Here is a 24,758-nt window from a genome sequence, read left to right as displayed (position 1 = left end):
ACCTCAAGCTATAGATCTTTAATGTGGGGTTTTTAAAATCATCTGAACCTTATTTTTTTCCTCTTGAAAAATGTTGCACTAATTGACTTTTAAAGGTACAGTGTTTTAAAATGATTTGGAATATCACAATCTTTTTTTTCTTCCTGAATTTCTGAAAACAATGCATTCATTAGATTTCTAATGTATGATGACACAGCAGGCATTTTAACAGAAACTTAGGCACTTTTTGGTCAGATATTTCACACCAAATATCTAAGTTAAAATCAATTGCTTTTGGGATTCTAAATGTACTTCCAGTCTGTATGAAAAAGCAAGACACTTAATAATTTTGGGCCCATTCTTGATATAGCTCTTGTATCCTAGATCCTGATATTGAAAATTTAATTTAAGGTACTGCATTACTCCAATAAACAATAACTCCCTTTGAATTTTAATATAAAGTAGCTACTATTAGACTGATATCAGAAAGGTCCTTTCAAATGTTGTAACACAGGACATCTTCAAGTGTTTGGCTTGACAAAGCAACATGAAATTTTGCAAGCATAACTTCACTCCTACAATATGGTGGCAAGGCTTTTCTTTGTAGAACAGTCTTTGACTGCCTTCTTACCTGCCAGATTGTTCTCAGATCCTCAATATGAGAGACAGTGTTTGGGGAAAAATACTAAAAGCAACAAAAATGACTAAGCAAACTCCTTAAGAAAAACTGCTTAACACAAAATTATTGAATATCCAATAGAGTTTTACGTTCTTTAACTGAAAAAAATTCTTGTGGACTTGAGGGCTTTTCTGGAGAAGAAAAAAAATCTAATCAAGATGAAGGCACGGAATTAAATTATTTTGTCCTTTATTGGTATTATTATGAAATGTTATTACACTTTATATTTTATCAAGAAAGAATTGGGAAGATTATTAAGTAATGTTGTAGATACCTTAATGCTGTTGGAAATACGATGCTCCGGCTTTGAGGTGCTTAAATCCCACATTGCTAACCTATGGACAGTGTTGAGATGGTCCCACGGAAATTCACAGTTAACAATCCCTTTCCTTCAGGAAGACATTTCAGTCATCTTTAACCTAATTATATAAATCTGTGAGTTTCAACTTGGTGTAGCTAAAAAATCTACTGCTACATTTTTGGTGCAACCCTTCCGCGTTATTTTATGACAATTTTATGATAAATATTTTTAAACGCCAAGCTGATCACTAATAAACTAGTCTGATACTAGATCACCAAAATGTCCGCAGAAACGCTAAGGCCAGCTTGAGATAGCTCACCGATGGCCTTCACTGTCCTTAGAGCTAATTATCTAAGTAACACCGAAGAGAACGCAGGTTGTACTTGGAATCCGCGCGTCAGGTTCTCCAACCGTCAGAAGGGCGTGTGTAAGGGCAGAGAGGATTTTAAACCCCATTTCATTCCCCCTCCCTGGGATGTAAGAAACCACCCACTGCATGAAACTAGGCGGGGTAGGAGTGCTGCACCAGCTGCCAGGGGAGCGCTCTGCGGCGAGGCCGTTTCCCTGAGTCACCGAGAGGGCGGGAGGAAGGGCCCATCTGCCCACGCCACGTCCTCTTCATCAGGGACTCAGGCGAAATATGCAGGGGCTGCAGGACAAGGAAGCAGCACCCGCCATGCCTTAAGGAGGCCGAACAACCACCTCATTCCCAGAAGACGCAGCATTTCCCTAGCACTGGCTCTCCATTCTGGCAGCAGTCAACCAACCCGTCACTGCCAGCATCACGTGCACCTGGAAGTGCGTGGGTGGGACCTAAAGCGCCTACGGAAATGACGTCGGTCGCCCCGAGTCGCATGATGTGGCAAAATGCAAAAAAAGTGGGGGGAGGGAAAAACAGCAGACTGGGGAAAGTCATGATTCCAAAAAAGTAGTCCCTCCAGTTCCTCTTGCTCCCTCTTGTCGCATCAGCAAGGGAGGCTTTCGGCGCAGTGCGCCCCGAATTCCTGCGCCTGACAGCGAGGCGGCGCTCCGTGGAGGGGTACATAAGTCGGAGGGGGTGAGGTGACTGGGCGGAGTTCAGTCGCGGGATCCTTCCGCAGGGCTCAGCCGTTTCCGGAGTCTGCGCTGCGCCGGGTTCCGCCATTGCGGCTCTCCCGGCCCCTGGAGCCTCCGCCCCCGACCCAAGCTTTTTCGTCTGCCTGCCAGTTTCCTGCGTCTCCGGAGAGTACCCTGCTGAGCCCAGCCTCCCCCTTCCCCCTCTCCTCCTCTCCCTCGGAGAGCCCGGGCAGCTACTGCCCCGCAGCCCCAGTGACAGGAGGAGACCATCCCCCCGACAGCGCCATGGCCCAGATTCTGCCAATTCGTTTTCAGGAGCATCTTCAGGTGCGGTTGAGACCAGGCTGGTGAGGGGTGTGGTGAGGTTGGTAGGAAGAAAGGAGGAAGCTGAAGTCTGGGCCCAAGCAGGATCAGATGGGGGGGGGGGTTGGTTTGGCGTAGATGGAGGAAGGGGCACTATCTTTGAAAGCGTAAAGGGTTAATGATGTGGGCCTTGGTTGGAAATGACGAATCGGGGTGCAGAGGGCGCCGAGGGCAGGCCTGGGTTCCAGGGCCTCTGTCTTGTTTCCTGGATGCCAAGAACTGCGCAGACTAACTTCCCCCTCCCTAATTTACTCGGTTCATTCATTTGAGTTGGGGGGTAAAAGCAGGGGACTTTACTGCGTTTCTCCCGGAGCAAGAATTCTCATCACACTCTGGGTCAGTGCAGGGCTGTCACCTTCCATTGCTCTTTTCTTCCCTTTACCCCATCGTGTCGGCGCCCTGGAGTTGTGTGGCGGGTGGGTTGGGGAGGAGCAGCCTTTTTTCTTCCTCCTTCCACGGCTCACAATTGAGAAAGGCACCTTCCCGGGGGAGGGGGGGCTGGCTTTGACTTGTCTTTTGCCTTTCCTGAGACAGTAGCAGCAGAAGGTCACGGAAGGAACTGAAAGAGGATAAAATGGGGGAACGCATTTCTCTGGGCGGTGTCAATCTCATGAGTGCGTGGGGTCAAGGTCCCTAAGGGAACTCGCATTTTTTTTTTTCTCTTTCTTGATTTCTTTGGAGGTGGTGTACCTCTTAACCCCTCCTTGATTCTAGAAGGTAGGAAGAGTTATTCGGAAGTTATCTTGGGGCCTTCTGGAGTCCAGCAGGTAGTTGTGGGATTGTGGTATTGAATACTTCTCTCAGGGCTGGGTGAAATTGAACAGAGCCCTAGGGATAGAGCACACCTGCTTGCAGTCTTGCAGGGTTAGTTGATCTGTAACTGGCTTCTTTTTAGTAGGTTCTAGAGTTCTTCCCCAAGGCGTTTTATCCTGGAGACAACATGCCAAAGAATGACCTAGACAGGTGACCATTCCAGAGCTTCACTGAATTAAGCCTCTGCTGAACGTGTGATTTTTCTGGTTTAATCCTGATTTGTACTTTGGCTGGTGTAATTTATTCTCATTAATTTGCTCCCACCCCCACCCCAAATATCCCCTTAAGTCGGCCTGGTGTTGGGTTCAGTCATTTGAAGGACTAATTTCATGTTTGACATGACACGAATATTAACTTATTAGGCACTCTTATCATTGGAGCCATTTTTATTTACTTTTCCCCATTGGTATAACATCCATAAAGGATTCTTGCTAATTAAAAGATTTAATATTCAGTCTGTGAGTAAATAAACTTAGTTCTTATTGCCACATTTGCTTGCATTAGCAAGAAGTTATTTTCCTTTAAGACTTGAAATGTAAAAAATAATATATCTTCACCTATATAATGAATTAAATGCAACTTTTTTCAGTTATCTCTAGTTTTCAAATAACTCATCTGACCTTGGCAAGGAAAACAAAGCTGGGGTTGGATAGCTGGTGCCTTTAGTCCTAGCATTTGGAGGAAGCTGAAACTGGAGGATTACTTGAGCCCAGGAGTTCCAGATCAGCATGGGCAACATAGGGAGATCCCCATCTCAAAAAACAAAGCAAAACAAAAACATGTTTTGCAAGAATTTAAAAAATGTTAAAGGAGTGAGTGAATATGGAGAAGTTATTTTTTGTGCTAAATTCAGGTTTAATTGTGGTTACCTCTGTTAAAATGGGGTGATAAATGAATGGGGGATTAGGGATTATGAAGGTAACATTTCCTGGATATGAAGGAAAAACACAGGTTTGTCCTCAAACTGAAGTGCATCTGAAGTATATTTCTGCAGACTAATATATGTAAACCATTAAAAAAAAAAAAGTTCAGCTGCTTTTTCCTTTTTTTTTTTTTTCCCCCCTTCAATGCTGGGGCTGGAACCCAGGGATACTCTGTCACTGAGCTACAACCCCATCCCTTTTTATTATTCATTTTGAGCAGTCTGGTTAAGTTGCCCAGGCTGGCCTCTAGCTTGCCTTGGCCTCCCTAGTAGCTACTACACTTGGCATAGTTTTTCGTTTCTATTAAAGAGGAGAGAAGAGAATGGTTAAATAGTCCCAAAGATTGGTATCCAGCCTTGTCACTAAATAAAGACAGATTTAACATAGGCCTGATTTTTTAATTGAGGTTTCTGCAGGTCTTTGAGCAAAGCTATTTGCTATCAAATAATCTGAAGATTTTTAAGTATAAAGCAGCTTTGAACATACATTTGAATTGTGACATCCATTTTTTGGAATGCTAGGTCATTATTATGTTTGTATGTTCCAGTAGATAGTGATTAATTGCACAGACACCCCCAAATCATCAGCTTCTTCTAGAATAATGCATCTTCTGACTTCACATTTTTATCTCCTCCCTTTTTAGAAATTAATAAGGATTATGTTAATTGGCATTTTAGGTCTTTGACCTCTGAGTCAGTTTGCTAAGTAGCAGAAAACGTTCTGAAACACTTAGGATAAAAACTAGAAATAAAGCCTGGCGTGGTGGCACATGCCTGTACAATCTCAGCAGCTCTGGAGGCTGAGGCAGGAGGATCACAAGTTCCAAGTCAGCCTCAGCAAAAGCGAGGCACTAAGCAACTCGGGGAGATCCTGTTTTCAATAAAATACAAAATAGGAATGGGGATGTGGCTCAGTGGTCAAGCGCCCATGAGTTCAATCCCTGGTACCAAAACAACAACAACAACAACAACTACCTGGAAATAAGAAATGAGGAACTTGAGTGTAGATTTAGCTTGTGGAACTTCAAAAAGCAATCTGTAAATGAATTTATTTTTATGCCCTCTACCTACATTATCCAGCTGAAGAATCTATCACCAAGGCCTGAAACTACATTTTATGAATGTTAGTTATGAAGGAATTTTTTTTCATTAATGGATTTTAGGCTGTTAGCAGTCAACAAATAATTGCGTATTTGGGCAAGATATTGCTGGAGTTGCAGATTCTGAACAAATCTTGGCTACATATAAAATATTGTCTGCAATTCTCAATTCTTGGTGTAGTCAGTGTCTTTATTGCCAGTTGACACACTCTGTAGTTCCTAGGCTCTGTTGAGTTTTCAGTTACAAATCTCACTCTTCCTCTTTTTTAAAAAAAGTGTTTTGTAGTTGTAGATGGACAGAATGCCTTTTTTATTTTTATGTGGTGCTAAGGATCAAACCCAGTGCCTCACACATGCTAGGCAAGTGCTCTGCCACTGAGCTACAACCCCAGCCCCTCTACTTTTCCTTTTGATGAATAAATGCAGGCATGAAATGTGTTGTTGGGTTGAATGGTAACGATGCTTGCTAAGATTCGTTTAGCTTGCAAAGGGAAAGCAATGTTAAGTATTACTGGGGCGTGTTACATGCTTAGCTGGACTGTCTGGAAGAGGCATACCATCTGGAATTATGCTGCAGTCCACCCTGGGAATAGCTTCCAACCTTAAGATACATTTTTCATAATTTTTTTAATGGTCAGCTTAACGGGGTATGGCTGATTTTAGTGAAAGTACTTTCACTCTGATTAGGATATAATTCAGGAACTGTGTGTGCTATAGGACCACAGTCTTTTTCCACTTTAGTGTGTAGTGAATTTGATTTTAGGAAGCTTGATACTTTGCTCTTGGAATAATTATTTCTGACCATAGTTGGAATTTATATCTTGGTTTTCAAAGCTTCCATTTATATTTAGTCCTCAGCTTCTTTGTAAAATTATTTATAAATTCTTATGTTCAACAGTATACAATACCTACTTGAATTAGATGTAACAGATGTATTTTTATCTGTGTTAATGATGAGGTTCTTTGAAACTTCTGATCATTATTGTCCAGTAGAACTTTCTTTAAGTGATGCAAATGTCTATTAGTTACGTAGGGATATTGTGCACTTGAAATGTGTCTAGTGTTACTGAGAAACTCAATTTTTGCCTTTATTTTTTCATTTAAATTTTAATAGTCATGTGTGTATTGACAGCCAACATTGAATTGCACAATTGATGTAGGCCATATGATGTGTTTTGTAGAACTGGCTACCCATGTTTATATACGTAGAACATTTTTTTAGCTAAAATTAAAACATTCATCATCCAAGTATTAGTCAAATTCTGTCTCTTTTGGGAAGTGGTAATAATAAATGATTTCTAGTGAATGGGAGAGTCATAGACTTCTTCATTGTCCTTTTTTTTTTTTTCCCTTCACAATACTTTTATTTATTTTTATATGATGCTGAGGATTGAACCTAAGGCCCCATACATGCTAGGCAAGCACTGTACCACTGAGTTACAGCCCCAGCCCAGAGCAGTAGCCTGCTGGATGTCTGGGTACTTTCAGATCTTCAATCAGTTCCCCCCAGACACCTTTCTTTTTTCTTTTATTACAATAAAGTTGAACTTTTTTTTGTTGTTGTTTTTTAACTGGGGATTGAACTCAGGGACATTTAACCACCAAGCTACATCCCCACCCCTTTTTAAATATTTTATTTAGAGACAGGGTCTCATGGAGTTGTTAAAATGCCTCCCTAAGTTGCTGAGGCTGGCTTTGAACTTTCAATCTTCCTGCCTCAGCCTCCCAAGCCACTGGGATTACAGGTTTGCGCCACCACACTGGGTCCAGAGACCTTTCTTAACAATTGAAGAAAGTGAGACTCCAAGTAATGTCCAGGGACCATGATATCAGAATGGGATTTGTACATGAGACTTCTAATACAAAATACTTCAAAGAAATGAAATGATTGTTTTTAAGAGACTGTATCCTAGTATGCTGTTTTTCTTTAGGGCTTTGGCCTAGAGACAGGATTCTTTCTGCTTTTTAAAATGTGGTAAATGATGTGATACAGTGGACAGGACAGGCCAGGGGGTTGTTGAGGCCAGTGCTAATAGAAAAATAACGAGAGCCTCATTTGTCATTTTAAATATTCTAGTGGTCAAATTAAAAAGTAAAATGCAGGTGAGATTAATATTTTATTTAATTCATTTTACCAAAATATCATTTCAATATGTAATCAGTATAAAATTTACTAATGGGCTGTTTTACATTTTTTTTTTTTTTTCTTTTGGTACCAAGGATTGATCCCAGGTGTGAGCCACATCCTGAGTCCTTTTGATTTTTGTATTTTGAGACAGGGTTTCACCAAGTTGCTTAGGACCTTGCTAAATTGCTGAGGCTGGCTTGGAACTTGTGATCTTTACACACATACACCACCCCAGGTGGGATTGCAGGCTTGCACCACTGTACCAGGGCTGTTTTACATTTCTTTTTTTTTTAATATTTATTTTTTTAGTTGTAGTTGGACACATCATCTTTACTTCACTTATTTATTTATTTTATGTGGTGCTGAGGATCGAATCCAGGGTCCTGCATATGTGAGGCGAGCACTCTACCGCTGAGCCACAATCCCAGCCCTGTTTTACATTTCTTTATACTAAATTCCAAAATCTGATTTTATTACACTTAGAGAACATCTCAATTCAAACCCTGTTTTTATTTGAAATAGTTTGTGTTTAGAGCTCATTAAATTTACAGTTGAAAAAGCAGATTTATATGCCTAGGTTATTCCAAACATTTAAGTTTTCCAACAAATTAATCAATTTCTGTTAATTATTTGATTTTAATTAACTTAAAATCATTCATAGTAGCTGCATTTCAGGTGCTCAGTATCTTGTGACTACATATGAGATAACACAGATTAGGACTTTTTGTTTCTTTTTCTCTGTAAAATAGGCATGTTACCTCACAAAGTTAACATGAGGATATGAGATCATAAATGTGAAAGTACTTGGTGTAGTACTTTAGGAACATTAATTTTTAGCTGTATAACTTCTGCCCAATACATTTCATTTAAGCATCTCAATCAGTTGACAGTATTTTGTTTGTGGACCTGGATTAGACTCTAGGGTTAAAGTGGTAAATCAGAATCTGTTTGCACCTTACTTCATGCTTGCATTGATGTCTGATTGTGGATCTTTATGTATTTGAACATTTGATATCATACAAGATTTAAATACAAATATTAATGTTTAAATAAATTGATGACACTCTGAAATTATACTCCCCCAAACAAAATTTTAGTTTTGTATTATATTCCATGAGCTTTCATTGTGTGCCTTTGGTACTTTATTTTGTTTGGGTGCTGGGAATTGAACCCAGAGGCAGTTTACTACTGAGCTACATTACTAGCCCCTATTTTATTTTACTATATTTTGAGATTGGATCTTACTAATTTGCAGGGGCTAGCCTTGAACTTGTGATCCTCCTGCCTTACCTTTCTGAGTTGCTGGGATTACAGGCATGTGCCACTGTACCTGGCCCTTTGGTACATTTTTAATTAGTATAGTTATGTAAATGTTCTTTTAAGGTGGTAGAGTTTTAATTGAATATTCTCACTTAGATGGGAAATAAATTCATAACTTTGTTTTAGCCCTATATGCTAGAATGAGGCTGTTTTTCTAAATTCATATATATACTGGGCTAAAACTACATAAGATCAACTTGTCTCATGAGCCAGTGCAGAGTGCATAGGTCTAGATGTCATCCACTATCCCCCAACCCATCGTAGCTTTGGGATGGCGGGAAACTTGAATCTGAATGCATTATTCAAAACCCATCTGTCAGATGTGGATTTTGTGACTCTCTTATGTTGTGGTAGACATGATTTAAGATATTTTATCCTACTTTCAAGGGAATGACCACCAAATCTTAATTATCCTGAAATCTTTAAAATCAGAGTACATTTACCATTATATCTTTTTGAGTACCTACCGTGCTGCTAAAAATAAAACATAAGCATTTTATGTTCATTTCCCATTTAATTAGCAAGAGAACCCCTTTTGGGTAGGTATGGTTCACCTTATTTTATAATGGGGAATCTAAAGTTCATAACAAGTACCTTAAAAGTTAGTGGGTGTTAGGCTTTAATTGTTCTTTTAATTTGGCATATATGCCTTTTTTGGAATGATCTGTGTAGTTTGAAGTGCAAAATATACCATAATTGTTCGTATCTATTCCATAATATTCCTTGATATACATATGCTATTAGTAGTTTGTTTTTAGGGCAGTATTTTTTATATTATGAGAAAACTAGGGGACAGTGAATCAACAATTGACTTTGTTGTATGCCTTGAACAATTATATAGACAGTATCTTTAAAGGGTCTTATCCAAGTTCCCAGGGAAAAATTGTGCAGAATGATTAAGATCAGGTTAATTTGTAACCAGGATTATCTATATTACTCTCATAAGGCTGAACTTCTAGAACTTTTTTACAGACTTTAATGAGAAGAATCAACGTGTTTCATTTGAAGACACTTGGGAAAGTAGGAAATTTGCTTTCTCTTTTACAATTCATGTTTTTGTGTTTATACTAATAATGTAAAACTTGGAATAGAACTCTGTGGAAGACAGTGAAAGTAGAATATGCTTGCCCAGTTTGAGTACCATGGTGCTAGAGGGGGAAATGGTTGCAAAGTTGGATGGTTGTGCTTGGAGGCAGACTTCCAATAATATTAGTACTTCCTCTTCTGAATAATTAGGTAAATAAAGACTTGTCTTTAAAGTGTGAATAAAGAAGATTTTAAAGATGGTTTCTGAAAGAATAGGAAGCAAGTTCATTAAAACCACATTTCATCACATTTAAAAAATCTGTGCAGTGTGCAATTCTGGAAAATGTGTCAGGTGTTTAAATTGGACTTTATTTGATTATGTCAAGTTTTTAGCTTGTTTTAACTTTTTCATTTATTAAAATAGTACTTCTTGGTAGTTCTGTTATTAGTATAGGTTTGTGTTTATAGCATAATACTTAGTTCATACAGAAACTTAAGTATTGGTTCATCCCCTCCATCTTAAGGGAGTCTTTTTTTTTTTTAATATTTATCTTTTAGTTTTAATTGGACACAATATCTTTATTCTACATTTATGTGGTGCTGAGGATTGAACACAGTGCCTCAAGCATGCTAGGTGAGCACTCTACCACTGAGCCACAACCCCAGCCCTTGGGGAGTCTTCTTTTATCCGCTCCATGAACATAGATTCCATGCTAAAGGAAAAACCAAAATTAAAGTCTATCCAGTTGTTGAAGTCATATTCTTGGAGTTACACCAGATTCTTTCCTCTTTCTCATTTTCTGCATCTAGAACATTCCTGGAGTACACTGGGGGTCCCAGGTAATTGCAGTTTTTGGTGACAGTTGTCTCTTGAAACTGGGAATCATAACAAATGAAAAAATAGGAGCTGGTTAAGAGTTGTTTTAATTTATTTCTGATCAGCTGCTCATCTGAGGAAACCACGGAAGTAGAGTAAAGCCAAAGACAGTTCATGTATGCTTAGCTTAGCAAACAGCTGACTTTGCATATGTCTTCCTGCACTCTGTATTATTCTAGATTTAGCCATATTGAACTGTCTTTATTTTTTCACATCACCTGTGTAATGTACTGACATTGTAACAAGGTTTAGAGGGAGGCACATCTCACACACAGCATGAACACCCAATCGTCCATTCTTTTTTTTTTTTTTAGTATTTTTTAGTTATACTTCTGCCTCCAAATTTCTGGGATTACAGGCCTGTAATCTTTTTATTTTGGTTATTATTATTTTTTTTTAATGTGGTGCTGAGGATCAAACCCAGGGTCTCACATGTACAAGGCAAGCACTCTACCGCTGAGCCACAACCCCAGCCCATAATCATCCATTCTTATGAACTAAACAGATCTAATAATTTCTTCCTCTGCATATGGTCTCACATTTGCAACTGTTGGATGTCACAAACATCTTACATATTTCTTGAAAAGCATCTTTTAGGGTATATTTCTGGAAATCATAGTTTATATCAAAAGATGAGTGGGAAAAACGCTGTCCTAATTGCAAATTTGATGCTTATTATAAAATTCCCATGATTACACCAAAATGAGTTTTTTAAAAAGCACTTTGGAATGGAGGTAACATTCTACTACTAATGAAGACACTAATATAAAAAATGCATATGTAGAGAGTCTTTATTCATTTTCTCTTGCTGTAACTAAATATTTGAGACTGGGTAATAAAGACTAGAAGTTATTTGGCTTCTGTTTGTGGAGGCTGGAAAGTTACAAGACCATGTAGTCATTTACTCTGTATCTGGTAAGGATCTTCTAGATGCATCATATCATGGTATAGGGCATCACATGGCAAAATAGAACAATTGAGCTAATTGTGGTCTCTCTCTCTTATAAAGCCACTAATGCCATCATGGGGACCCTACCCTCATGAACTCATTTAATTATTGTTGCCTTTTGAAGACCTCCAAATACTATTAGCATATGAATTTTGGGGGGATTCATCAAATCCCACAGCAAGGAGTTTGAATAAAATGGTTTCTGAAACAAGAAAGTGGTTATTAATTTTGTAATTTTAATTGTTTATATAAACCAAGTCAGCTGATTACTTGAATTATAAATTAGCTTATCATGAAATAGACTTAGTGATTACCCTAACCATTTGTAGTTTAAAGGATCCAAAAGCCCCTCTTTTCCCCTCTTTTTTAATGCTGGCGGTCAAACCCAGGGCCTCCCCCATGCTAAGCAATAACTCTACCTCTGACTTAGAACCCCAAAAGTCTTTTTATTTGAGATAAAATTCATTAAAAAAAAAGTTAACCTTATTTATTTATTGATATTGGGCTTGAACCCAAGGGTACTTTATCAATGAGTCACATTCCCAGCCCTTTGTAATATTTATTTTGAGACAAGGTCTTGATCCTCCAGCTTCTGCCTCCAAATTGCTGGGATTATAGGCCTGTGCCACTATATTCAGCAAAATTCACTCCCACTTTAAAGTGAACAACAATTTAGTATTATTTAGTACATTTACAATGTACCACTATCACCTTTACCTAGTTCCAGAGCATTTTCATAGTCTGGAAAGGAAACACCTTACCCTTTGGCAGTCTTTTCATCCTTCTGTATCCTTAACTGATGTACAAATTCTGAATATTTTATATAAATGGAATTATACAACGTTTGACTTTTTGTTTCTAACTTTTTTCACTAAGCATAATTGAGGTTGATCCAGTGTACAGCACATCTTGATATGTTGTTCCTTTAGCTTAATAATACTCCATTGAATGGATAGATCACATTTTCTTTTTTCTTTCCTTTCATCAGTTGATGGATATTTGAGTTATTTCTGCTTTTTAGCTTTTGTGAATAGTGCTACTGTGATTATTTCTGTGCTATATTTTTGTTTGTTTTTGCTTTTGGTGTTGAGACTGAATTCAGGGCCTGGTTTATGCTAGACAAGTGCTCTATCACTTAACTACATCCCAGGCCTTTCTGTGTAAGTTCTTGGTTGAATCCTTGTTATTGGGTATTTTGGATCTGTGTGAGGGAGAGGAATTAGTTGCTGGGTATATGATATGATAGAAATATCTGTGGCTGTTAGTACTATCCATATTATAGCACTTTAAGCATATGTAATATATCTCTGTGGCCTTTAGTATTAATGCAATATGATAGAAACAAAAATAACTGTAGAGTTAATGGATTGCAATAATAGAAAGTACAAAAAAAAAAAAAAAAATCCTGATGGCAATTAAGAGTGGAATTGTTTCTTCATTGAGCAACATGGAAAGATAATTTAGATGATTTGAAGACTTCGTTTTTTAGATTTTGAATCCAGTGGTAAATCCCAGAGTTAAATGAAAGAGAGGATGTGATAGAATATGTTACAAATTTAAGAATTAAAGAAACCAAAATAATTGGAATGGAAGCAATTTTCAGACAGTGGAAGAAAACTGTATTGATAGGAAGGAAGGAAAATTAAAAGGGACAGACTCGGGAAAATTTTAGTGCCATGAATTAAATTGTTAAATTAAATTTTAGTACCATGAATTTTGGATATATTTTGCTCCCTATCAGACATCCAGGGCATACCCTTTCCCTGACTGAAAAAATCAAGGTGGTCGTCTTTTTACAACACGAAATTTTAGAGTGAAGCAGGTGTCTACATGATTTTGAAATGAGATGTTTTTTCTCATTTTTTTAGAGGACATGAGCCACAGTTTGAACACTCTAGGATCCTTTGAACCTAAAACCTATTTTTTTCCCTATAGATTTTTTTATCAGTAGTAATGACAAAGTTGCAATTTTAAGTTGCCAAATACTAGATGCTTAACAGTGTTAATTGAAGACAAATCATAATCTAATAATTTTAATGTTTATTCGGACTCCCTGAATTGTTAATATTAAGTGGTTTTGAGATAGCCAATACCTCTTCATGCTCAGTGTTAATTATTTCATTTATTTGAACTTGAAATTTGTGGCATTTAAGTTCGCAAGAACATATTTCAGTAAGTCAATTGTAAAATAAGATGGTTCTGATCTTGTAGCTAGTAGCAGCTGGAAGGATGATAATGCTTTAAATGAGTAACCCAACTAGAAAAATGAGTGATACAGTAGTACACTATCTAATTTCCTAGGAAGTCTGTCAGTATAGGTAGAAAATGCATGATTGTGTGCACCAGTGATAGAGATAAACTTAATGTAACACTAGGCTGTCACTTAAAGTACAGTTGGGGTCTGGGGTTGTGGCTCAGTGGTAGAGTGCTTGCCTAACATGTGTGAGGCACTAGGTTCAATTCTTGGCACCACATACAAATAAATAAAATAAAGGTCCATCAACAACTAAAAAAAAATAAATTAAAAAAAAGTACATCTTGTGTTGGGATTTGTGGTTCAGCCATAGAGCTCTCGTCTAGCATGGGCGGGACCCGGGTTCGATTCTCAGCACCACATAAAAATAAAGGCATTGTGTTGAGTCCATCTACAAAAAAGATATTCATATTCTCTCTCTCTCTAGATCTCTTAAAAAAAAAAAAAAGTACATCTTGGGAAGTTGTGTCATAGAATGAAGTTTCTTTAGGACCTTTAAGCTATAACTAAGAGGAAACTGGACAGATATTTTAGTTACTCCTACCAGGAAACCAAGCCCTTGGTGTCTGCCCCAGGAGATTCAGATCATCCTTTGAAGGTCTTTATGTTAAATTAGCACTAAGTATTATAATCTGGAACCACTAAAGTAAGCCTTTTTTCTTTCTTTCTTTTTTTTTCCTTTTTTGCTACATTCTGCTCCCTACCACCAATATATAATTGATTGCAACTCTGGTAGTAGCATTTGGTGGTTTTGTGTCCCCTGAATGGTGTTTATACGAGAAAAGGCATAATCTTGGAAAGTCACACCCATCTCTAGAGATTTGGGGCATAAAAACTTGCGTGTATTTCCCTAGATCGTGTTCAAAATTGATCTAACATTTTGTCTAGTTCTTGTGTTTAAAAAAAAAAAAAAAGTAAAATTTAAAGTTTTAAAAATTTCCAGTCAATAGTAGGTTATGAGTAGGAAAAATTTTTTAGGTGTTTGAGTCTCCTGGTAGTTTATCAAAGCTAACAGTCTTGGAATCCATGTCTCTGGCTGTGATTTCTTTCTGAAGGGATTGCTTACAGTTTGGAGAGAGTGACAGTCAGAAATTCTCTTTAGAGACAGTGATTCCTTCAAGGGCTAACAAGGAGAAGAAACAAATCTATATGTTTAAGTGTGAGGTCAGCAAAGATTAAAGACATGTTTATTTTTTATGTGAAATCTGTGGTGCCCACAAAAAACAATGGCTGGTATCCTGTTGATGGAAGAACTGAAGGAATGCTGCATTCTCAGCATTTTTCTTGTTTCCTGTAGAATACAGTAACTGCAGTTTTTACTTTACACTGTGCTAAGTTTCCAGGAAGGGCTTAATAAAGTAACTCCAGCTTTTTTTCTTTCATTCTTTTAAAGTTCTAGGAATTGAACCCAGGAGGTACTCTACCACTTAGCTAATGTCCCCAACTCTTTTTATTTTTTTATTTTGAGACAAGGTCTCACTGAATTGCACTTGCTGACTTCAAACTTCTGATCTCCCTGATAGCCTCCTGAGTTGCTGAGATTCCAGGCCTGTACCACCACCACTGCCCCTCTCCCTCATACACACATACATTATGATTGATACCAGTAAAGGTAGCAGATTTATTTATTTACTTATTTGGTGCTGGGGATTGAACGTGGGCATTTTACCACCAAGCTATATCCTCAGTCCATTTTGGTTTTCATTTTCACTAAGTTGCTGAGGTTGGTCTTGAACTTGAAATCCTGCCTCAGCCTCCCAAGTTGCTACTGGGATTACACGTGTGTGCCACCATTCCTCACTCCGTTTTGGAGTTTTTAAAAGACATTTTGCTGAGGGGCTGGGGTTGTAGCTCAGCGGTAGAGTGCTTGCCCAGCACATGTGAGGCCCTGGGTTCGATCCTCAGCACCATATAAAAATAAATAAATAAAGTAAAGGTATTGTGTATAACTACAACTAAAAAATAATAAATATTTTTTAAAAAGACGTTTTGCTGAATTAAATACTTGGGATAGGAACTTAAAACAAATCTTGAAGCACATACTTTTAAATTCCTGTATTGAGAGATAAAATTGTTGACCATTCACTGTATTGGTAACACCTATTGAGTTCTTTTGATACAAGAGTCACAGAAAAGATAACTGAAACAGAACCATGCCTAGAACACTTGCAGAATAGCTTCATCTGAAATTCAGTAGCTCATAAAGACTTCCTTATATTTTTATTATTTGGATGAAACTAGAAGGAAGACTCTGGAAAGTATAAAGCCAAGCACTAAATGTGGAATATAAGTTCTTAGTAATGCTGTCACAAACACAAATTGAATGTATTTTAATTTTCAGTCAGTAGAGCTGGTAAATGAGCTCTTTTCCAAGTGTATTAGTCATTCATTAGGAGGCAAACTTGTAAACTTGCAGAGAAGCCAGTTTCTGATGAATTTATTTTTGTTTAGTCAGATGTAAGAACTGCTAGAGGAAATTAGTAAGCTGAGAGCAAATCTATCACTCCTTCAATTATGTAGTATTTATAGGTAGAAATACAGTTGTTTTTGATTGAGGTAGAGCCTTTTTGTGAATGGAAAGGTGTCTTTAGTCAGAGAATTGATAATTGAAAGATATTTAATACAATTGTATACATTAAGAAGGGCAAAAAGTTAGACATGGTGGTACACACCTATAATCCCAGCTTCTAGGGAAACTGAGGCAGGTGTATCCCAAGTTTGAGGCCAGCCTGGGCAATTTTATCAAGACCCTGTCTCAAAAAAATGAAAAGGCCTGGGAATGTAGCTCAGTGGTAAAAACATCTCTGGGTTAATATACAATACCCCCCTGCCCCGCTGTCCTAAGAGGAAAAAAAGGAAGTTGGGCAAAAAAATGCTAGCATAAGACAAAACCATATAAAGCCACACTATATTTATGGCCCATTTGGTCTTTTAACAGTATTTTCATAGTTTGATCACTAAGGTATTCTAATACATACTGACTCAGCACCCCTGGGTTTCCTTATTCTCTGGCATATCAGAGTTTTCCCATTCTTTAGGAACACATGAAGAAAGCAAACTAGTATGTATCACCATACTATAGTCTTGAGTGCTAGATTATGGACAGGACAAAAATCCCTACAGTGTAGAGCAGTTCTGTGCTCCCACACTGATGTGTGTACTTGATGTGTGCCATATCACTTTAACTTTTCATTCAGCATTGAGGCATGACTTTATTCCTCCTCAAGCAAGAATGGACACTTTCCCTTTTCTGTTTGCTGTAAATGTGACAGTAAATATTTTTTTGGAAAATATTAATCACTTCTTCAGTGAAAGGTCCCTCAATTTGGGCTTGTCTACTAGAACAGTGTGATTAGATTCTTGTTATATAATTTTGTCAGGATGGATACCACAAAAGTCATATTGTGTTCTTTTTAATGCATTGTGTTGAGAAGCGCAGGCTGTCAATTTGAGTCATTGCTAGTGGTTATAAAACTTTGATCACTTTCATTGAGAAATTTCTCCACCACAAATTTTCTTTTCCCTTTGTAATAAGTATCTTGGGGCAGGGGGTGAGTGGAGATACCTTGACTGTGTAAGTATCTGTTACTCAAAATTTCATCCATTAGTTTTATTCCATTGATGATTTTTTCTTGAAACAATTCTGATTGCCAGATAATGACTTCTTAAAAATTGCATCAGGGGCTGGGGATGTAGCTCAAGCGATAGCGCTCGCCTGGCATGCGGGCGGCCCGGGTTCGATCCTCAGCACCACATACAAACAAAGATGTTGTGTCCGCTGAAAACTAAAAAATAAATATTCTCTCTCTCCTCTCTCCTCTTCTCTCTCTTTCTCTCTCTCTTCTCTTCTCTTCTCTCTCTCTCCTCCCTCCCTCCCCCCCCTTTAAAAAAAATTGCATCAGTGTTTCACTACTTTTAGGTTGACTTTCTTCTTTATGGAACAACTTTTCCTTCTCACCACTTTTTTCTTTCTGTTATTGGAGACTTATAGATTTTGTCTCTTTTAATTTATAATTGTCCTAAAATTAGTTTAGGGTATAGATTCTGTAAAGGAATGATGTCTTTCTGTGTAAGATGATTCTGGACTATAATTTTAGAAAGGCATGTTAATGATCAGTGTTGGTAGAAAATTTCATCCTTTTTATTTTTTTTAGATATACATAACAGTATGAGTGGAGGATTTCATTCTTTAAGAAAGTTATTTTCAGAAGGCTACAGTTTAGTTGACTGAGGTAACTTGGAATTGTTAGGCATGGGAAAATTGGGAAACATTAGCAAAGTTTGGTTTTTGGAATGGTATAGTGTGAGTCTCCCCGCTCTACCACCTCAGGCTTTTTTATTTTTCATTTTGGGACAGGATCTCACTTAAGTTGCCCAGGCTGACTTTGAACTTATGATCCTTCTTCTGCCTCAGCCTCTGGAGTTGCTGAGCTTATAGACATGTACCACTGTGGGGTATTGAACAGAAGTCTTCAGCTCTTTTGTACATTGAGAAGAGAGATACTGTGCCTGTATTCTATTTTGCCTTCTGTTTCTTGGTCTTGAGCTCTTTAGGGTAAAGAGAAATTTTGATGATACTGACCTTATCCTATTTGTTTTCATTAGCTTCTTCTTCCAGCATAGGTTTTTGGAGACATATTTTCCAAGTTTGTAAGAAAGTTTTAGCAATACTGTTCTATGATGCCTTTCTAAAAATAAGAATTAAAATAGGGTTACTTAGCATGAAAATGGTGCATAGATTTGAAGATTCTGGTCTCACAATTTAAATAAAGAATAGAATTGGAAGTCTTAAAGTGTAATTTTCTCTGCAACTCTCCAAAACAGCATTTCAGTGTGTTGAGTAAGTTAAATTCCTAGAGACCACTAATCTTATATTATCAGTAATTAAAAGCAGTTCCCACCCAGAATTTTAACCAACCTTGTAGACAGCTGAATTAAGCAGATAATGAAATGGAAATGCAAAAAAAAAAAAAAAAAGGCTAACCTTGAGCTAGTCTAAAAGTACTGATATGTGTAGGTCCTAATGTTCAATATCTGTTGAAGCCCTAAAAGTATGTCAGGCACTGTTCTTAGCATTTCACATTAATTCCTCACAACTTTTGAGAATAGGTATTGTCACCCAGATATTTTGGATGAGGAAACAGATGCATAGACATATTGATTTGTCCATGGTCATTTTACTGACAAAACAGGGACCATATCCAAACATTTTGTTTCTTATGAGGAATCTATAAAAGCAATTAATTCTAGATGTCACTTGAACTTTATATTCAAAGTTATAAATTGGTACTATAATTGTCTACTTGAATGAAGAAGTTCTGTTTTATGGGCAATTTGAAATACTATTTCTTAAAATAATCAGGAATGTAATATATTGCAACCCCTTTCTTTCCTTCCATGTTAATCCAAATTGTGGAGGGAAGGAGAGGAGAGGGAAAAGGTAACATTTTTGTATGATGTGTAACATGTAACTCCAGGGTACTCCAGAGTTTTAGCTGATTAACAATAAATCTATTTACTTAACCTTTTGGAAGCTAGGTTTATGCTGTCAAGTCCTAAAGTAATGCTACTTTCAGACCAAAATCTAGTATGGAAGCCAAATTATGTTATAAGGTTTATGTGCTTCTTCATAAAAAGAAGCTGTTGAGAAGCATTATCCTTTTGTACATTGTAATATTAATGTTTCTTGAAAAGGGGAGGATGGAAATACATACTTTTTATGTATTAGAGGATACCATTGATATGTTTGTCTCTAATTGCTTGATGGAGAGAGAAATATTACTGGAAAGATGGGGTTGGATGGCTTTTCATAGTACTAAACTCATATAGTTTGAATATCTTACCATATGCATGTGGTAACTTTAAAAAAGCAATTTGTTTTCTTGAATTCAGGTTTATTGACTCCATATTCTCAGGACAGCAAAATAAAAGTTCTTTGAAGTTTAAAAAGCTTTATTGTAGAAATTTCCAAGCATATCTCAAAATAGAATATCTCCAGCTTCCGTAGTAGTAACATTTTTCCCAATTGAGAGGATAAAAAAAGTGACTGTAGTTTGGATATTGTATGGTTTCTGGAAGATAACTACAAATTTGTGACATACAAATTGCCCTCAAAATTTCAAAACGTGGTTTGTTCCACGTTCTGTAATTAGTTTCTGTGGTATAATTCATGTTCTGTGACAACTTTTTATAATAGACTAAAAGATCTTCATGGTTAGTATAGGCTGTTTGGAATACCAAACCTGTTTAAAAGTATTATGTTGCACTTTTTAAAAAGTTTTAATCTCTACAGATATTACTAGACGTAGTTATTTAGTATAACCTTTTTATATGATCCAACTCTGAGGGTATACCTTAGCCAGAATTGTGATTAAGGATGATGGCTTGTCCTATTACTCTTGTTTTGGCATGTTTCTGTTTTGAATATATCACAGCGAAATATGGGGAGAATGGGTGAATACTCTGTGCATTCTGTCTCAAAATTAATACCAATAAGGGAAAAAGATCTTACCAACCTTATTTGAAGAGGTGGAAAAATGTAACTTCCTTTTAACTGATAGGAATTTGAAGTTCCTCTCATTTCCTTTCCTAACAACAGTGAAAGGCTTTTTAGGAAGGAGCAGTTTCCTGTTTAGTTGTGTAGATGGCCATCACTTACATATGCTTTTTAATATGTTTAAACATTTAGTATTGTTTAGAGTTTGCCACTTAGCTCTTGTTTAGTGTTGAGTTTTTTTTACAATAAAGTATATTTGTCTATTTCACATAGGGGTGTTTTGAATAGTACTATTACATTCTTAATGGAGAAGACAAAAAATTACATTTCCATAATTCTCTTGGTAGAATGTTTTTAATGAGAAAGGAATATATAGATTGCAGAATTACAGGCAGTCCTACTTATTATAAAATCAAATCTTTGCTTTTTCTGCAAGGAGAACACCTGAGATTGAAGGTCAGTGCTTTTACCACATATTTTTCTACTGTATTTGTTTTTTTTGGGGGGGGGGGTTTGTTTGTTTTAACTGGGAATGTAGCAGAGAATTGGAAACAGGATGCTCAACTTTCTTTTTCTCTTCACTGGCTTTTTAGTAATGGTTTCTTAGATTTGCCTTGAGTCTGCCTCTGAAGTTGCGGGTGGGGAGGAACCCATTGTAAGAATCATTTTTGAGTACAATTAATAGTATCTGTGGTTTACATTTGTACTTTGAATTTAATTTTGGTTTTTAATTAACACTGCTTTTCCTCTTGTCTTTTTGAACATTATAGGACTTAAGTATTGAAGCTGAAACTCAGAATTGTAGTAGGTGTAAGTTTGGTAGAGACTTTAAAACATACAGTTCTCAAGAGTAGTTGAAAAGATAACTTGTTGCTTTTAGGGATATTGCTCTATGAACTCTGAGCCACTGCAATGTTTTCTCTGATTATTGGAAAGGTAACTATTTCCATTAAACCTTCAAGAGTCTAAGAACCCTCTACTCTGAAAAATTCAGGTATATACCTACCCTGAAATTATTCTGACAGCTTGGTTTATGATAGGCCTCGCTAAAGCCCACTGGCTATCTCTTTATATGTTTCGGGAACCATTTACATTTATCTTTCTCCATTAGTTCTGGTGCTAAGAGTAAACATAAAATTTTAAGTCAGGAGTAAGTGAAAATTAATTCATAATGTTTTATTGTAACAATTCATTATAAATGATCCATTTCAGCTTATAGTTAGCTTGCATTGTAGCATATACTTAAGCTTGTAAAACTGGTTAATATTCTCCTTTATTACCATCTTTGTATTAATGATTAGACAGTTGTTTGACTCCTTGCCCCTGGTATTAAGTGATTGAGTAACTACACTTTATAACTGCTTAGGCCTATAGTCATTGAGGTCTAAGAGGTAAGTGAAAGTAAATCATAGCCTCTCAGGCTTAAGCTGTATCTTATTCAGATCGATCCTGGCCTGGTTATTTTTCAGCAGTAATAGCAGAAGAGTTTGTCAAAAGAATTAGACAAAGTACAGTTAACCTTGGCTCAGTCAGTCTAGAGGTGATCTCTAGGGAGGGAAACTATTACTGAGGGACAAAGATGGTGCAAAGATTTGATTTTTTTTTTTTTTGTATGTGTGCTTTTTCTTTCTTCCTTTTTGTATTTTGTGCCATGTGAATTTATTACCCAATGGAGGAAGGAAGTCTGGCCATGGATAATAAAAATAAAGGCTTCAGGTACCCTCTTTCAGTGGGACTTAATTTGTCCATACCACATTTAATCACCTAGCATATTAATGACCCACTCTGGTAGAGATACCTTCCAGTAATAAGTGAACTTAAGTTCTTACACACTTAGTTGGTTTTCAAAGACCTGCTATTTTTAGATATTTAGTGCCTTTTGAGTATATAAAGTAAATATAATTCCCTTATTTTTTCTTGTTAAAACCATTAAGTAGCTCCCTCTGCCCACAGAACAAATTCAGGATTCTTACTGAGGTACTTTTAGTTTGTCAGTCTAGCTCTTGTCTCTATATTTGCCTCAGTCCTTTCATAGTTTACGCTCTTGTTGTGGCAAAAGTACATATAACTCCCTTAGACACTAGTATCTCTGTGCCTTAGCACATGCTTCTTCTTTTGAGAATTCTCTTTAATTTTCTTCTGTGTCTTCCTTGAAGACATTACCTTAAGCTATGGGGCTTTTTTCAAAAGAGCATCCCTTGTTATCTTTGTTTTGGCACTTTGGCACAGTATTGTAACTTGGTGTATTTGTCTACTCTTGGTAATCCAAGTTCCTCTAGATCAAGAACTGTGTAACATTCTAAATCTTTCACTATTCTGTAACTTTATTTACAGATACCTGAAGCCTAATGCAGGTGAATAAGTAACTGTACTAAATGTTCAGGAAATTAAGAGAAGATAGGTTCTCCTGGGCATGATGACACGCTTATAATTGCAGCAGTTTGGGGGGCTGATGCAGGAGGATTGCAAGTTCAAAGCTAGACTCAGCAATATAGAGAGACCCTAAGCAACTGAATGTGATTCAGTGGTTAAGCACCTGTGGTTTCAATCCCTGGTACTGGGAAAAAAAGAGTTCATTAGTTCAAAGAAACATGATAACTTAAAATTCCTTGAGCCACAAATCTTAGAGCTTTCTTTTAAAATCATCTCTATTTGTTCTACCTTTGTGTATAACCATGAAGTTATAATGAAACAATTGAATGCCATGTTTATGGGAAGATGTGAAGGTCCATTATTTGTCTATTAATTACCTCACTTTAATGAAGTTGTCACCTTGCATTAATGGATAAGTGACGGTTTATAATGATAACAATATGTGAATGTCATTTTTTCTAACTAGTTTGGTAACGTGTTTTTTTTTCTAGCTCCAGAACCTTGGTATCAACCCAGCAAATATTGGCTTCAGTACCCTGACTATGGAGTCAGATAAATTCATCTGTATTAGAGAAAAAGTAGGCGAGCAGGCTCAGGTGGTAATCATTGATATGAATGACCCAAGTAATCCAATTCGAAGACCGATTTCAGCAGACAGTGCCATCATGAATCCAGCTAGCAAAGTAATTGCATTGAAAGGTATAAAAGATTGTGAATTTTTTTCTTAAAACTCTTCCTATATATATTTTATGCAGTACAATAATTGGGTTTTTTTTAGGTGTATTGAATTAAATAAAAAGATATACAAAGTTAAGGCTAATATTGAACTTCACTTTCATGGTTTTTACTTGTGATATTTCTATGAAACGTTTTAGAATAGATCAATTTGGAATGATTTTAAGTCTTAAATATACTTAAGTTTTATGATATATAAAACTGCAAAAAATATCTCTTTAGAGGAAATAAATTAGTAATATATTCTAAGTAAAATATCCTTTACTGTATTAGGAGCTAAGCATTTCAAAATTTATTATGATAATCCTCTTGTTTTTTCATTTTTATGTTTCAGAGTTTTGTTTCATTTAGATAATTAAGTTATAAACATGGTTTGAATTTACACTGATTGTTAAGTGTGTGTATATAGGTAAATATTAAAATTTAGAAATCCAGAATTTGAGATCATTCAGACTAATTTTAGTTGTTACAAAAAGGAAATGTATAACCTATCATTCTAAACAGAGTTCAGTAGTTTTGACTATCTGGGAGCCTCTGTTATGATTAATCTTTTTCCTTTGAATTTTAAAATGAGAATGTACCTGACCCTTTATAATAGAAGTTTTAAAGAAAGTTAGGTCATTGGCATGAACATACTTTATACAAAGATATATGAAAAATTGTGCTCTATATGTGTAATAAGAATTGTAATACATTCTCTGTCGTATATTTAAAAAAATAAAATCAATTTAAAAAATAAAGAAAGAAAGCTAGGTTAAGAACAATTAAATTGACTCCTGAAAAGGCGTTTCATTGCCAGTTTTTTTGCTTTGTTGTTTTTCTCTTTGATAGTAGGAAGAATTGAACCATTGAGCCACATTCCCAGACCTTTTATTTTTATTTTGAGACAAAGTCTCAAGGCTTAGGGCCTCGCTTAGTTGTTGAAACTGGTCTTGCTTTTTCCTCTACCTTCCAAGTCACTGGGATTTCAGGCATGTGCTATTGTGCCTAGCTTAGAGGTGTTGAACTTTTTATCCAAACTTTTCTTTATGACTTAACCTGTGTTACTAAATATACAGTTTAAGTATCTCTTATCTGAAATGCTCAGGACCAACATTTTTTAAGTTTTTTGAATTTTGGAATATGTTCATATACTTTACTGGTTAAGCATTCCTAATCCTAAATCCAAAATCAGAAATGCATCAAAATCCAAAACTTTCTGAGCTTCATTATGCTCAAAAAATTTCAGATATTGGAGCATTTTAGATTCTCAGATTAGGATGCTCAACCTGTAATACAGTTTTGAGGTAAATGGGTAGTGAGAGTGTTCAAATCAGCATATTCAAACTAATAAGTAACCATGTGTATCTAAGGCAAGAGTTGATCTCATCTTAAGGAAAGATGGTTC

At 36.5% G+C, this 24,758-nt stretch overlaps 1 protein-coding gene and 1 non-coding gene across 3 annotated transcripts in view; one reads left to right on the top strand and one right to left on the bottom strand.

Annotated features, from left to right (window-relative positions):
• Positions 1–2,020: 2,020 nt before the first annotated feature.
• Cltc (clathrin heavy chain) overlaps positions 2,021–24,758 on the top strand; it is a 64,634-nt gene continuing 41,896 nt past the window's right edge. The window contains exons 1-2 of one of the 2 annotated variants that reach the window (XM_071603509.1): positions 2,021–2,342; positions 23,128–23,335. In XM_071603509.1, the coding sequence (XP_071459610.1) occupies positions 2,301–2,342; positions 23,128–23,335 (250 nt within the window). In that variant the 5' untranslated portion in view covers positions 2,021–2,300. The remainder of the gene's footprint in view (positions 2,343–23,127; positions 23,336–24,758) is intronic. The other variant, XM_027950224.3, reaches the window with a different exon arrangement.
• LOC114104301 (small nucleolar RNA U13) lies at positions 10,777–10,881 on the bottom strand. The gene has a single exon (XR_003584823.2). It is a non-coding gene; the product is annotated as a small nucleolar RNA U13 (small nucleolar RNA).

This window comes from Marmota flaviventris, chromosome 17 (assembly GCF_047511675.1).
Source record: "Marmota flaviventris isolate mMarFla1 chromosome 17, mMarFla1.hap1, whole genome shotgun sequence".
NCBI classification, from domain to species: domain Eukaryota; kingdom Metazoa; phylum Chordata; class Mammalia; order Rodentia; family Sciuridae; genus Marmota; species Marmota flaviventris.
Note: the sequence above shows the minus strand (reverse complement) of the source record. Positions and strands in the feature narration are given on the sequence as shown.